At 45.2% G+C, this 14,794-nt stretch overlaps 1 protein-coding gene across 1 annotated transcript in view; it reads left to right on the forward strand.

The window, feature by feature from the left end:
- Positions 1 to 13,383: 13,383 nt before the first annotated feature.
- Positions 13,384 to 14,794, forward strand: part of LSM4 (LSM4 homolog, U6 small nuclear RNA and mRNA degradation associated) — a 28,697-nt gene continuing 27,286 nt past the window's right edge. The window contains exon 1 of the mRNA XM_077476327.1: positions 13,384 to 13,524. Within this exon, the coding sequence (XP_077332453.1) occupies positions 13,522 to 13,524 (3 nt within the window). The 5' untranslated portion in view covers positions 13,384 to 13,521. The remainder of the gene's footprint in view (positions 13,525 to 14,794) is intronic.

Genomic DNA, 14,794 nt, shown 5'->3' on the forward strand with positions numbered 1-14,794 from the left:
CTATTTTGCTCTTCTCTAATTGAGCCATCTGCCATCTGCAGGAGTTAGTTGGTGTTGTGTGCCTCCAGCACAGCACAGTATACACCGGTATCTACCCTTTAATTCCTGTTGTTCTATAATAAAGGCATCTGCAGGAGTTAGTGGGTGTTGTGTGCCTCCAGCACAATATACACTAACCAATTGCTGGTTTTGCAATCTCCCTTCATTACCATGTCTGGAAGGCCAACAAGGAGAGGCAGACAGGCATGAGCCGATAAAAGAGGGCAAGCAGGCTCTGTGTCTAGAGACAACAGTGCTGGTCGTGGACGCGGTGCATCGTCATCAGCACGTGGCCATGGGACACGCGTGTCCTTATTTTTGGTAGCTGGACATGTTGAGCCACATCATGCCAAAGACTTGGTAGAGTGGATGACCAAGCCCTCTTCATCCTCCTCATCCTCTCTCACCCAGGCTCAGAGTACTAGCAAAGCAGCTGCCAACGCATCGTCTTCCCTCGTCTCAATGTCATCATCAGTGACTCCTTCCCTAGACCCACCACGTCCTCCTGAGCACAGTGTTGGGTACATGCTTCAGGAGGATGCCCAGTGTTTTGTAGGCTCTGATGATGATACTCAGCTAGAGGAAGGCAGTAGCATACTGCAGCATACTGCCAGGTTTGCTCCAGCGATGAAGAGGGAGGGGATGATGAGGGCACTGACTCCATGTGGGTGCCTGGTAGGAGAGAGGAGGAGGAGGCACATCTCCAACGAGGCAGGATGCCCTCCGCGGGCCAGTTTAGGGGCAGCACACCGACTGAATCACACCGCAGAGCTCCGCCTGTGCAGGACGCTGCCTCTGCACGTTATTCCAAAAGTTCTTTGGTGTGGGCCTTTTTTGAGATGAGCGCATCAGATCGCACCGCTGCTATTTGCAACATATGTCTCAAGCGTATCTCGCGTGGCCAAAACATCAGCTGCTTGGGCACCACATGCTTGAACAGACATATGTTGACCTGCCATGCAGCTCGTTGGCAAGCGTACCTCAAAGACCCACACCAAAGAACAAAGCGGACCTCTCCTTGCCCCTCATCAGCTGGGATCTCCAACCCCACTAGACCTTCAGTCCTCTCTGAAACCTGCGCTGAGAGGAATGAAGGTGTAGAATTGGGTGTGTCATAGCCAAGTGCTTGCGGGCACTCTGCTAGCAGTACACCCATGTCCGATTATAGCAGGCAAATTTCCCTGCCCCAGCTGTTGGACCGTCGAAAGAAGTTCACTCCCAGCCATCCACATGCCCAGCGGTTGAATGCTAGCTTGGCTAAATTGCTAGAACTTCAACTGCTGCTTCCCCTTTTGGATGGAGCTCTGCTTTAACTGATTCCCGACCACCTCACGCAGTTATACTGTGGCAGAAGGGCACGTACAGGAAGATTAACGTACCTGTATGTTGCCCTTTAAGAGGCGGCTTGCAGACGCGCACACCCACCGGGTGCTCAGTGAGCGTGATTGCAGACTTGATGTCCACATGGATACCTGCAATGGACTCGCGGAGAGGAAGAACAGGGAAAATGCTAATGTAAACAAGCATTTCCCCATTCTGCCTAATGACATTGACACTGATCAGTGCCAGGATTGGAGAGCATTTTCTAACATCTTGGATACCTATATAATTTTTATTTTATATAGGGTGTCTTAAGGGAGTCCTTTCACATATTTTGTTTTATTTGGTCTAGTGACTTATCTAGGTTAATAATTACTAATGTTAGATGACAAATACTTTTGTATATAATACATTTTTGTAATAATACATTTATGGTCATTGTTCCTCAGGGATCCTCACTTTTCTTTGGGGGTTCTCGTCTATGGGAACCCACATTATTTTCTTTGTTGACACTGATCAGTGTTGTATAACACACAGCTCCTGCCCCCCTCACAGTTAGAATCACTCCTTAGGACACACTTAACCCCTACAACGCCACCTAGTGGTTAACCCCTTCACTGTCAGTCACATTTACACAGTAATGAATGCATTTTTAATTGCACTGATCGCTGTATAAATGTGAATGGTCCCAAAATTGTGCCAAAAGTGTCCATCTCCTCCATAATGTCGCAGTTCCGATAAAATAATCGCCGCCATTACTAGTAAAAAATAAAATTAATAATAAAAATGCAATAAACTTTACTAAAAAACTCATATATGACAATAATGGACTTTTTAGGCATAAATATAGATATAACAGAAAAAAGGGAAGATAAATTTGCCTGACTAGGCGGTGCTACCTAGCTCCAGGATGGGATGTCTGTCCTGTAGTCTAGGTTCTCCCATGACCTCGGAAGCCTCCAGGTGCCGGAGGGGCGGGGGCGTGGTCGGCCGTCGAGTTTTGGTTCGGTGCATGATGGTTGGTGGATGGGCGGGTTCTCCTACCGCTGTCCTCAGGCATCTGCACCAGCCCCGGGGCCGCCCGCTCCTGTCCATGACGCTCGGGGCGCGTGGAGTGCTAACGTCAGTCGACGGGAAATGGCCGGGCTAGTGAACGTCACTTCCGCTGTTTGCGGAGTGACGTCACTACCGGGACGGCTGTGCATAAGACGGACGCGGTGGGCCAGCGTCTTTTCACAGCAGCCCTGGTGTGAGGCTAGGAGAGCATTGAGGGGTGTCTTTCTTCTTCCCCTCTACCTTAAGGACAGTTTGGAAACCATTGGCTGGATTAGCTGGAAGGTAATTGCGGACTCTCATTTAATTTTTTTTTTTCACTGAAATTAATTGATTATAAATGAATAATAATATATTTAAAAACTTTTATTATTCACCTGAATTATATATTTTTTTCTAACACGGTATTGGGTTTATCTATTTATACAAAGACAGATGGGCAAATATATTATATTATATATATATATATATATATATAGTAGAAAAATGTACTAAAAATTATAAATGCCGGCCCAAATAGTACACCGCTCCGCGCTCTTGGAAACCAATATGCATGCGGTATTTAGCGGTACTCCACTTGCGTAAAATACCCACTTTAAAGCTGCTGCTTTTTTTTAAAAAAACACAGAAATATAAAAATACATAAAAAATTGCAACTTAAAAAAGTCCACTTTTCATATACAGCAGCGCATGCACACTTTTTTTTAGAAAGTGAGTTAATCAAAATTCTGATCAGTGTCCAGAAAAGAAGGTGCTTGTTCTATCCGTTCTTATTGTGATTAAGGTGCAGCTTCCACCATGTAGTTCACCACTTGTGGGACACGAACGATCCCCTTTGGGGATGCACTCACCGAACACTCGAAATCAAAAAAGCCTTTAAACTGCCATTCCACAATCCTTCTTTGGCCACTAGATGTCTCCCTTATTGGAATTCGGTTTTCTTCCCCGATGCTATACACCATCAATAAAGGTTTGTGTGGAGCCCGCAGAGAAAGGGAGCCAGGCGCGGGAGGGTGAGGGCGGCCGTGCCCGGGTCAGTGTGCACAGAGGCTGGGGCTGTGTGGGAAAGCTGCTCCCCTGGAGTTCTACTATCCTGAGGCCTACAACGATGTCACAGTAAGCTGAGTGATGGATGGGGGAGGGCCGGCTTTCTCAAAATTAATGAATAAAAATATTACACTATTTATTTCATGTGATTAATCAAAAATTAAATAAATACATATATAAATAACAGTAATTATTATACACTTGAACATTAAATAATGCATAGGGATAGAATAAAATTAATTAAGTAGTTATATGATATGATCACAAAAAAAACACTCTTTAGTAAGTAAACTAACTTAATCTAATAAAAACAGATAATTATTTATGAATAAATTTTATATTTTTATATATATATATACATTTTATTTTGTGATTTTTTTTTTTTTTTTTGCACAGATTACGGGTTATACAACCCTTCTCCCTTTTTCCTTCCTATTTCTGGAGTTCTCGCATCCTTTGGGGCTTCTCTATATATGATACACTGGCTACAATACTACTTTATCCCTGTAGAGACTCCTCTTTTTGGTTATCCATAGGGAATGTAAGTAATTATCAATTTATAATATTAACCACTTCAATACAGGGCACTTAACCACTTGCTTACTGGGCACTTAAACCCCCCTCAGTCCCAGACCAATTTTCAGCTTTCAGCGCTGATGCACTTTGAGTGACAATTGCGCGGGCATACAACACTGTACCCAAATGAAATTTTTATCATTTTTTTCCCACAAATAGAGCTTTCTTTTGGTGGTATTTAGTTACAGCTCGGAGTTTTATTTTTTGCTAAACAAACAAAAAAAGATGCAAAAAAAAAAAAAAAAAAAAAATCATGTTTTAATAGTTTGTTATAAAATTTTGCAAACGGGTCATTTTTCTCCTTCATTGAAGTGCGCTGATTAGGCGGCACTGATAGGCTGCATTGGTGGGCACTGATGGGCTGCATTGGTGGGCACTGATGGGCTGCATTGGTGGGCACTGATGGGCTGCACTGGTGGGCACTGATAGGCATAGTTAAGGCGGCACTAATAGGCACAGATAAGGCGGCACCGATGGGCACAGATAAGGCGGCACTGATGGGCAAAGATGGGCACAGATAAGATGGCACGGATGGGTGGCACGGATAAGTGGCACGGATGGGTGGCACGGATGGGCACTGATAGGTACCACAGATAGATGGGACTGATGGGCACTGATAGGTGGCACTGATAGGTGGCTCTGATAGGTGGCACTGCTGGGCACTGATGGGCGGCACTGCTGGGCACTGATGGGCGGCACTGGGGTGCAGCACCTTTGAGGCAGATTGGGTGGCACTGTGGGTGGCACTGTGGGGTGGCACTGTGGGTGGCACTGTGGGTGGCACTGTGGGCACTATGGGCACTGACAGGGGGCACTGACGGGGGGCACTTACTTTTTCTTTTATTTTACTTCAGGATGGCACTGCGGGAGGCAGGTGGGCACAGGCAGGTGGCAGGTGGTCCCTTGTATTGATGGCCGTGATCGGGACTGATGTCCCGATCACGGCCGCCGGTGATCGGCTTTTTTTTTCTCTCCTCGCGCTGTCAGCGCGAGGAGGAATAATAGCCGATTACCGGCTCCGTTCTATCACATGATCAGCTGTCATTGGCTGACAGCTGATCACGTGATAAGGGGTCGGGATCGACCCCTTACACGGATCGGTGATCAGGCGAGTCTCACGGACTCGCCGATCACAGAGCGCGCCGCGCGCGCCCCTCAGGGGGCGCGCAGGCCGCTCGTAACCAGGACGACGTCAATAGGCGTAGTCCTGGAAATGTAGGTCCGCGCTAATGCCGTCATTTGGCAATAGCGCGGATCTGAAGTGGTTAAACACCTTCCCGCCCAAACCAATTTTCAGCTTTCAGTACTCTCACACTTTGAATGACAATTACTCTGTCAAGCTAGACTGTATCCAAACAAAATTTTTATATTTTTTTTTCTTACAATTAGAGCTTTCTTTTGGTACTATTTAATCACTGCTGGGTTTTTTCTTTTTTGCCATATAAGCGGAAAAAGAGTGAAAATTTTGAAAAAAAAAAACACTTTTTTTTCCGTTTCTATTGTAAAAGTTTGCAAATAAGTAATTTTTATTTATAAATTTGGGCCAAAATTTATACTGCTACATATCTTTGGTAAAAATAACCCAAATTAGTGGATATTATTTAGTCTGTGTGAAAGTTAAGAGTCTACAAGTTAGGGTGCAAATCACTGAAAATTGATCACATTTGATCACACCTGATCACACCTGATGTACTGAAGGCCTATCTCACTTCTTGAGACACTAACAATCAAGGAAAGTACAAATACCCCCCAAATGACCCCTTTTTGGAAAGTAGACAGTCCAATGTATTTAGTTAGAGGCATGGTAAGTTTTGTGAAGTTGTAATTTTTTCCCACAATTCTTGGGAAAATTAAGACTTTTTTTTATTTTTTATTTACACAAACTTATTGTATTGACAGGTTATTTTTTGAACACAGCATGCGCATACTTGAAACAACAGCCAAAAATACATTCTGCTACTCCTCCTGAGTATGGCGATACCACAAGTGTGAGACTTTTACACAGCTAGGCCACATACAGAGGCCTAATATCCAAGTAGCACCTCCAGGCATTCTAGGAGCAAAATTACACATATAATTTCATGACGACCTAGCTCACTTTTGAAGGCCCTGGAGCACCAGGACAATGGAAACGCCCACAAAATGACCCCATTTTGGAAAGCAAACACCCCAACGTATAATCTATGAGGCATAATGAGTCTTTTAAACAGTTCATTTTTTTCCAGAAGTTTTTGAAAAACGTGTGAAAAAAATGAAAATGCATTTTTTTTTTTTACACAAAGTTGTCCATTTATAAGATATTTCCAACACATAGCATGTACATAGCAAAAATGACACCCCAAAATACATTCCGCTACTCCTCCTGAGTATGGCGATACCACATGTGTGAGACTTTTACACAGTCTGGCCACATACAGAGGCCTAACATCCAAATAGCACCTCCAGTCGTCCTAGGAGCATAAATTACACATATAATTTCCTGACTACCAATCAAATTTTTGAAGGCACTGTGGTTTTAGTAGTGTAGTGGTCCACACAAGAGAGCATCGGTCCAGGCAGCAGGCAGGGATGTGGTCAGCGACAGCAAAAGCAATCGTCCAGGCAGCAGGCAGGAATACTGTCCATAGTTAGTTCCGGCAGGGATACTGTCAGCACAGCCAAAGCATTGGTCCAGGTAGCAGGCAGAGATGTCCAGGCAGAAATACTGTCTATAGTCAGTAGAGGCAGCAGGCCGAGATATGGTCAACACAGCCAAAGTATTGGTCCAGGCAGCAGAAAGAAACACAGTCAATAAAGTCCTGGGTCATTACAGGCAGCGATATGGTCAGCACAGCCAAAGTACTGGTCCAGGCAGCAGGGAGGGCCATCAAGCTTAGGGCCAGGGGGACAGGGGTAGAGGCTTCTCCCACCCAAATCTCTTTGAAGCCCCCGGGCAACCAGACCCTGTTCTGGGAGCACAGAAAATCAAAAACGTTTTCTCTACTCAGAACGCTATTCTGAAGCCCCTCACATATGTGAGACCCCTGTGTACTGAAGTAAAAGGGCAAAAGATCAGTCCAAGTGGCAGGCAAAAACATGGTCGATTTAACAGGCCAAGGTCGTTGCACGTGGAAATCAGAAACGTGGTTAAAACGGCAGGCAAAGGCATTGTCGGTAAACAGGCCGAGGTCGGTGCACGTGGCAGTCTGAAACATGGTTAAAACGGCAGGTAAAGGCATCGTTGGTAAACAGGCTGAGGTTGGTGCACGTGGAAGTCCAGAAACGTGGTTTTAAAACGACAGGCAAAGACATTGTCGGTAAACAGGCCAGGGTCAGTTAACATGGAAGGTAGAAACATGGTGGCAGGCAAATGATGCACACAGGTAATTGAAATGGGGAAATGGCAGTCTGGTACTAATAAGGGGAAGTGTGATACTTTTTGAAACAATCACCGATACACAGGCCAGGTTGGGAGGGACAATCGGGACAATAATAACTTGTATCTCTTCTAGCTCCACCACTTGAGCATACAAGACATCTCTTTTGGCGTCTTCTTCCAGATTCTGCGGGGGGGAATGTTAAAGGGAAAATGTTGCTCATGAAGTCAACTCACACTGTCAGAGCAAATGCTTCCTGGGGCGGGTCCTTGCTGGTAAATAAGGGCAGTGATAATGTTTTCAATATATTTGAGGTAGCTGATGGGTTGGTTTTGGGGCGATTTTTGATAGCAGACAAATGAATTGAACATGGCTATATGAAACAGATGAAATTTGACTTTTTTATACCAATAATTGGACTTGGGGGTTGACAAATATGGTTGCAGCATCTGATCATTTAAATCCACCCCCCCATATAAAGATTGTAGTCATTGACACATTCAGGCTTTACTACCAGGCCACGTCATTGTGAATGGTAGTCATCATGTGAACATCCTTCTTGTCCCGCCACTTCATGGCCAACACCTCCTCATTCCTCATGAATGCGGCTTCCCCCTTTTGTAGCCATTTTGATAATAAATTCTGTGGGAAGCCCTTCCTATTTTTTCAGGAGGTACCGCAGGCCAGGATTTTTTCATAATACAGGTGACGGAAAAGGGGTAAGCTCCTGTAGTAATTATCTACATATAAGTGGTAACCTTTTTTGAACAGGGGGTATGCAAGGTCCCACACAATTTTACCACTGGTTCCTATATATGTGGGGCACTCACGGGGCTGGAGCTGGGAGTCTTTTCCCTCATAAATACGAAATGAGTACACGTATCCAGTGGCTCGGTCACATAATTTATTAAATTTCACACCGTACCTGGCTCTCTTACTTGGGATACACTGCTTCATATGCAGCCGACCGGTAGGGCTGAAACAACTAATCGATTAATCGACAACTAATCGATTATGAAATTAATTGATTACTATTATCATAATTGATTAATTGGCCAGGAACATAATGGGGTTAAAAAAAACTAAAATGAGCCCTTTATAGTAGAAAAATATAATCACTACTGTAAATATTATTTTCACTGTTCTACAGTAAAAAAAATGAACCCCTTCCAGTAGTGATTATTTGCTTTTTTGTACTATAAAGGGCTAATTTTAGTTTTTTTAACCCCATTATGTTACTAAACATCTTAGGCCTGGTTCACATCTATATGTTTATTGGTGCTTTTTGCAGAAACGCACTACAGTTCATTTACATTTCCTATGGGACATGTTCATATCTGTGCTTTTTTCTGTGCTTTTTTCAGCCGCTGCATATTTGGAAAGGGTCAGAGACTTTTTTACGCAAAATGGAGCTTTTTTGGTTCAATATACTTCAATGGAGAAGCTGCAGAAAAGAATGTAATGCGTTTTTGCAGCAATTTGTGTTTTTTTTAATCTGCCCCAAAAAAAAAAAAAAAAAAGAAAAAAACGCAAATTGCAGTAAAATCACATGCAGAAAAATCAAAACGTACAGCAAAAAGCACTGCAGAAACAGATAAAAAGCAAAAACTGCATAGGTGGGTACCGAGCCTTATGCTGGCATCACGGATCAATTTTCAGGTGAGAATATTCAGATGAAAAATCTTTGTACATTCGCTAAATGAAAGAATTTTGTTTGAAATTTTCACTTCATTTCTGAACAAAAACCACATACACTGTCTGAAAATTCCTTTTTTTTATTTTTAAGTTTATTAACCGATTAATCAAAACAATAATCGGCCAACTAATCAATTCTGAAAATAATCGTTAGTTGCAGCCCTACCGGCCAGAAAAGTGGATAAGGGATTCGTCTACACAAATATTTTGGTTGGGGATAAAGACTTCAGAAAATCGTTTGGTAAAAGAATTTATTAGGGGGCGAATCTTATATAATTTGTCGTGGTTGGGATGATCTTGGGGAGGGCACTGCGAATTGTCATTGAAATGTAGGAAGCGCATAATCATATCGTACCGTGACCTGGACATAACAGAAGAATATATGGGCATGTGGTGGATGGGGTGGGTGGACCAGTAGGCATGCAGTTCGTTTTTCTTTGTAAGCCCCATATTAAAAGTAAGGCCCAAAAACAATTTGAATTCTTCTAGTGTTAGACGTCGCCATTGGAACATACGGGCGTAGGACGAACTGGGGTTGGCAGCAATAAATTGCTCTGCATAGAGATTTTTTTGGTCCACCATGTACTGCAACAAATCTTCGGGGAAAAACAAATAGAAATAGTCCAAATGTGCAAAATTTGAAGTGTTGGGCTGCACACCTGGCTGTGCAGTGAAAGGGGGGATTGTAGCGGATCATTAGTTGGCAGGCAACCATAAGGGGTTTGCCAGGGCATCGGGAAGGTAGGACTGGGCCTGGACTCTTTGCTCGATGTGCAATTCCAGTACTTTTACTGGGTTCCTCTTCTTGGGGTCTGGCGCTGCTGGTGGTAGGCAGGTGTTCTGATCTTGGTTCTGATCTTGGTCCTGATCTAGGTCCTGATCGCCTTACTCTTTTAGGAGAGGTGGTTTCCTCCGCTGACTCGGACTCCGATCCACTACCCTCCACTGGCTCGTATTCCGAACCAGAATTGGATAATGAGAGCTCCCCGCTGCTCTCATCATCCGACATGGTGAGGATGTTATATGCCTCCTCAGCTGTGTAAACTCTTTGGAACATGGTGGTACTTTTGGCGGGCTTGTGTGACAGAACTGGTGGTGGTACTGACAGCTCACTGATGGCGGGCCTGTGTGATGGTACTGACAGGTTACTGATGGCCTGTGTGATGGTACTTATGGCGGGACTGTGAAGCGGTAGTGATGTCAGGCCTGTGTGACAGATGGGCTGTCAGATCCAGATGGTTCTGATGGCGGCACTGATAGCGGTACTGTTAGTGGTACTGATGGTGGCGTGTATGACAGATGGGCTGTCAGATGCAGATGGTACTGATGGCGGTACCGATGGCAGGCTTTGTGACAGATGGGCTGTCAGATTCAGATGGCACTGATGGTGGTGCTGATGGTGGTGGCTTTGCTGATGGTGGTGCTGATGGTGGTGGCTTTGCTGTTGGCGGTGCTGATGGTGGTGGCTGTGCTGATGGCGGTACTGATGGCGGTGCTGATGGTGGTGGCTGTGCTGATGGCGGTACTGATGGCGGTGCTGATGGCGGTGCTGATGGCTGTGCTGATGGCTGTGCTGATGGCGGTACCTGTGCTGATGGCGGTACCTGTGCTGATGGCAGTACTGATGGCGGTGGCTGTGCTGATGGTGGTACCGGTGGCTGTGCTGATGGCAGTACCGGTGGCATTGGCTGTGCTGATGGCGGTACCGGTGGTGGTGCTGATGGCGGTGGCTGTGCTGATGGCGGTACCAGTGGCGGTGCTGATGGCGGTGGCTGTGCTGATGGTGGTACCAATGGGGGTGCTGATGGTGGGCTGTGACAGATTCAGGTGGGCTGCGACAGATCCAGGTGGGCTGCGACAGATCCAGGTGGGCTGCGACAGGTCCTGATGGGCTGCGACAGGTCCTGATGGGCTGCGACAGGTCCTGATGGGCTGCGACAGGTGGGCTGTGACAGGTCCTAATGGGCTGTGACAGGTTCTCTTTATTGGCAAGGGGGGATTTCTGTTGTGCACAGTAAATTTATGATACAAAAGGTGTTTGACTCACTGATCAGATCTCTCCTTCTCTCTCCTCACAATCGGTGTGAGCAGAGAGAAGGAGAGATCCCTAGATACCGCTGCAGTGTTTATACTTGTGACCGGCTGTGATTGGACACAGCCGATCACGTGGGTAAACAGCCATTTCATTGGCTGTTTACCCTAATCGGGATGGGGCTATGTCCAAGGGACATATGCCATCTCCGATCGTCGCACTGCGCGCCCCCGGCGGCACGTATTGCGTGCGAGCCCGATTTGTTTTGACATGTGACCGGCTGTTATTGGATACAGCCGATCACATGGTAAACAGCCAATTTTATTGGCTGTTTACCCTGATCGGGGATGCGCTGTGTCCGAGGGACATTGTATCCTGCAGGACGTCATATGGATAATCAAACCACTTTGCAGCTGTCTATTTGTAATAGGGTGGGCGGCAAGTGGTTAATTAATAAAAAAAATATTTTTTTTGTTTACCTCATCCCTCTTTCTTTGAACAATTTCTCAAAAAAAAAATATATATAATATATAATATATATATATATATATATATATATATATATATATATATATATATATATATATTACTTATATTATTAATTTTTCTAATTTTTGTTTGAGAATGTCACACCCGTTCCCATGTTGCCCCAATTCGCTAATAGTCCTACAGAAAGTTTTTCTTTTCTTTTTTTTCTCCTCTCCCCCTTGTTAACCCTGGGAGCAAGTTTATTATTATTTTTTATTTGTACTTATATTGTGTTCTTTTTTTTTTTAAATTTGGGAATTATTTCTATAATTATTTTTATGGTTTATCATTTTCTTTTATAACAAACTATCTTAATGCTATGTTTTTTTCTATTTTTAGAAAAATGATAAGCTCCTGATGAAGCGCGAACGCGAAACATGTAGAGCATTTAAGTATCTCTGAGCTGATTCCTATGTGATATACTGTCTATATAAATTATCTTCTGTACTGATAGTTATTTGTTCCTTGATGTCCCTATGCTGGATGCCTATGGGAATATATGTAGAATGTGATGTACTTATAATACGCTAAACAGTGAAGGATTATGCTCTGAGGCATTGAGATTCTGTTTGTTGTCTTTTTAGAAATAAAAATTGTTTTAAATTTATCTTCCCTTTTTCTGTTATATATATATTTATGCCTAAAAAGTCCATTATTTTCAACAATTTTCATGAGTTTTTTTAGTAAAGTCATATATTACATGGCATGTGTTTTATGTAACGTATCCCCAGGACCACCCTGTGGTAGATACATACCAGATTTTAAAATGCCATAAAACTATCCCCTATTTTGTAGACGCTATAACTTTTGCGCAAATCTAATTTTTTACCAAAAATATGTAGAAGAATAAGTATTGGCCTAAACTGAGAAAAAAAATATTTTCTGTTATCCATATTGTCATGATCTCTACCTCACAAAGGTTGCATACCCCTGGTTTACATCACAAATATTAAAGCGGGAGTCCGCCGGGACTCCGCGTTTTTTTTTTTTTTTTTTTTAAAAGCCAGCAGCTACAAATACTGCAGCTGCTGACTTTTAAAATAGTGACACTTACCTGTCCAGCGCGCCCGCGATGTCGGCACCCGAAGCCGATCTCTAGATCGGTACTCGGGTGCTGCCGCCGCCATCTTGGGTATGGGAATCAGGAAATGGAGCCTTTCGGCTTCATTTCCCGGTTCCCTACTGCGCATGCGCGAGTAGCGCTGCGCAATAAGGACGGTCCCCGCTGCCTCTGGGATCTGTGTGTTTCCTGGCAGGCAGCGGGGCACTTGCAGAAGGGGGCGGGCACTTGCGGAAAGGGGCGTAATCTATGCCCCTTTCCGCAGAGAGCTATCCCGGAAGTGGGTGCAGTTACCTGGATTATCCAGGTAACTGCACCCCCCTCCCCCCTGAAAGGTTTCAATTGTGGCGTCGGAGGGGGGGAGGATTCCGATGAGCGGAAGGTCCATTTTAGGGTGGACCTCCGCTTTAATGACTGAAAACCAAAGACATTTTCAGTTTCAAACTCTTAAGCTAGAGAATTTTACTTCATATATTCACCTCTCCCAGACCAAAAACGTCTGGAATTTCTTTCACGTGTTTTTGTATATCTGAATAACTTGTGTTTGCCGTGTTTAATGAATTTGCGTTCTAACGCACCAAAAAAATAAAATAAAAAAAATGGGGTCTCCTTAAACATGGCCGCCGGAAGAGCGGTATTCTGGCCTCTAGCGCTTAAACGCTAAAGCGCATGCGGAATGCTGTTTTGTGGCCGTCAGACGTGCTCATTGATAGGTGGAAAGTTCTGTCAGTCAAACAGACGTTATTTTTCGATGGCGAGTTGTCTCTGAGCAACAGACAGGAAGTGTGTGTCGGGAACGCGGGACAAAGTGAAACATGGTAGGTACGGCGAACGATTACTGGAAGGCCGTTCTAGTAGCACAGGCTTGAGTGAAATGAAGGCACGCTGTAGTGTTCTCATATCATACAAGCTGTCTGATACTGTGTGACCAGAAGGGTTAGGATAGAAGAGCTTATGTATGTTTACCTGAAAGCTGTGTAGTTTACGGTTCCAGAATCCTAAGCTTTCTTTGTAGGGGGATAATGTTCTCTTGCTGCTTTAATATGCATGTGAGATACATTAGAGGGACGGCAAACCGTTCAGCTCAACTCCAGTCACCTTAAAGTGGAATTCCAGGCTATACCTAAAGTAATCCTGAAATTGTCCCCCCCTAACATGTCTGGTGACTAAGACGTGTGAGACCGGTGTATATGCCTGCCAATATTCAGCCTAGGCCAGTCAGGTGATTCTCCCCCCCCCCATCCCCCCCATCCCCTGTGACAGCCAGCAGCAGCTGAAGGGGAGAGGAAGGAGCACCGACAACGGATGGGCATAGAGAAAACTTAGAAAATATAATACAACTAATGCCACTGTAAAAAAATACAAATGTAGCCTACCTTTTTAAAAAGTTAGCTTCAGCCAAAAACTTGACATTCACGTTCATTCACAATGACTGGGGAGTTTTGGTCACCCTCTCAACAGCTGGTACTGCAGGTTGACTCGCTTAATTAGTTTCAGGCCTGGCTTTCTGCTCTGAGTTTTGACCAGTGTAAGTAGTGGGGAGGTCAGTCGGAGGTGGGGAGGTCAGTCGGAGGTGGGGCGGCGTGGGGAGGTCAGTCGGAGGTGGGGAGGTCAGTCGGAGGTGGGGAGGTCAGTCGGAGGTGGGGAGGTCAGTCGGAGGTGGGGAGGTCAGTCGGAGGTGGGGAGGTCAGTCGGAGGTGGGGCGGCGTGGGGAGGTCAGTCGGAGGTGGGGAGGTCAGTCGGAGGTGGGGAGGTCAGTCGGAGGTGGGGAGGTCAGTCGGAGGTGGGGAGGTCAGTCGGAGGTGGGGAGGTCAGTAGGAGGTGGGGAGGTCAGTCGGAGGTGGGGAGGTCAGTAGGAGGTGGGGAGGTCAGTAGGAGGTGGGGAGGTCAGTAGGAGGTGGGGAGGTCAGTCGGAGGTGGGGAGGTCAGTCGGAGGTGGGGCGGCGTGGGGAGGTCAGTCGGAGGTGGGGAGGTCAGTCGGAGGTGGGGAGGTCAGTAGGTGGTGGGGTGGCGTGGGGAGGTCAGTAGGTGGTGGGGCGGCGTGGGGAGGTCAGTAGGTGGTGGGGCGGCGTGGGGAGGTCAGTAGGT

Source organism: Lithobates pipiens, unplaced genomic scaffold, assembly GCF_037356315.1.
Source record: "Lithobates pipiens isolate NorthernLeopardFrog02 unplaced genomic scaffold, aLitPip1_a1.2 Scaffold_13, whole genome shotgun sequence".
Lineage (NCBI taxonomy): Eukaryota > Metazoa > Chordata > Amphibia > Anura > Ranidae > Lithobates > Lithobates pipiens.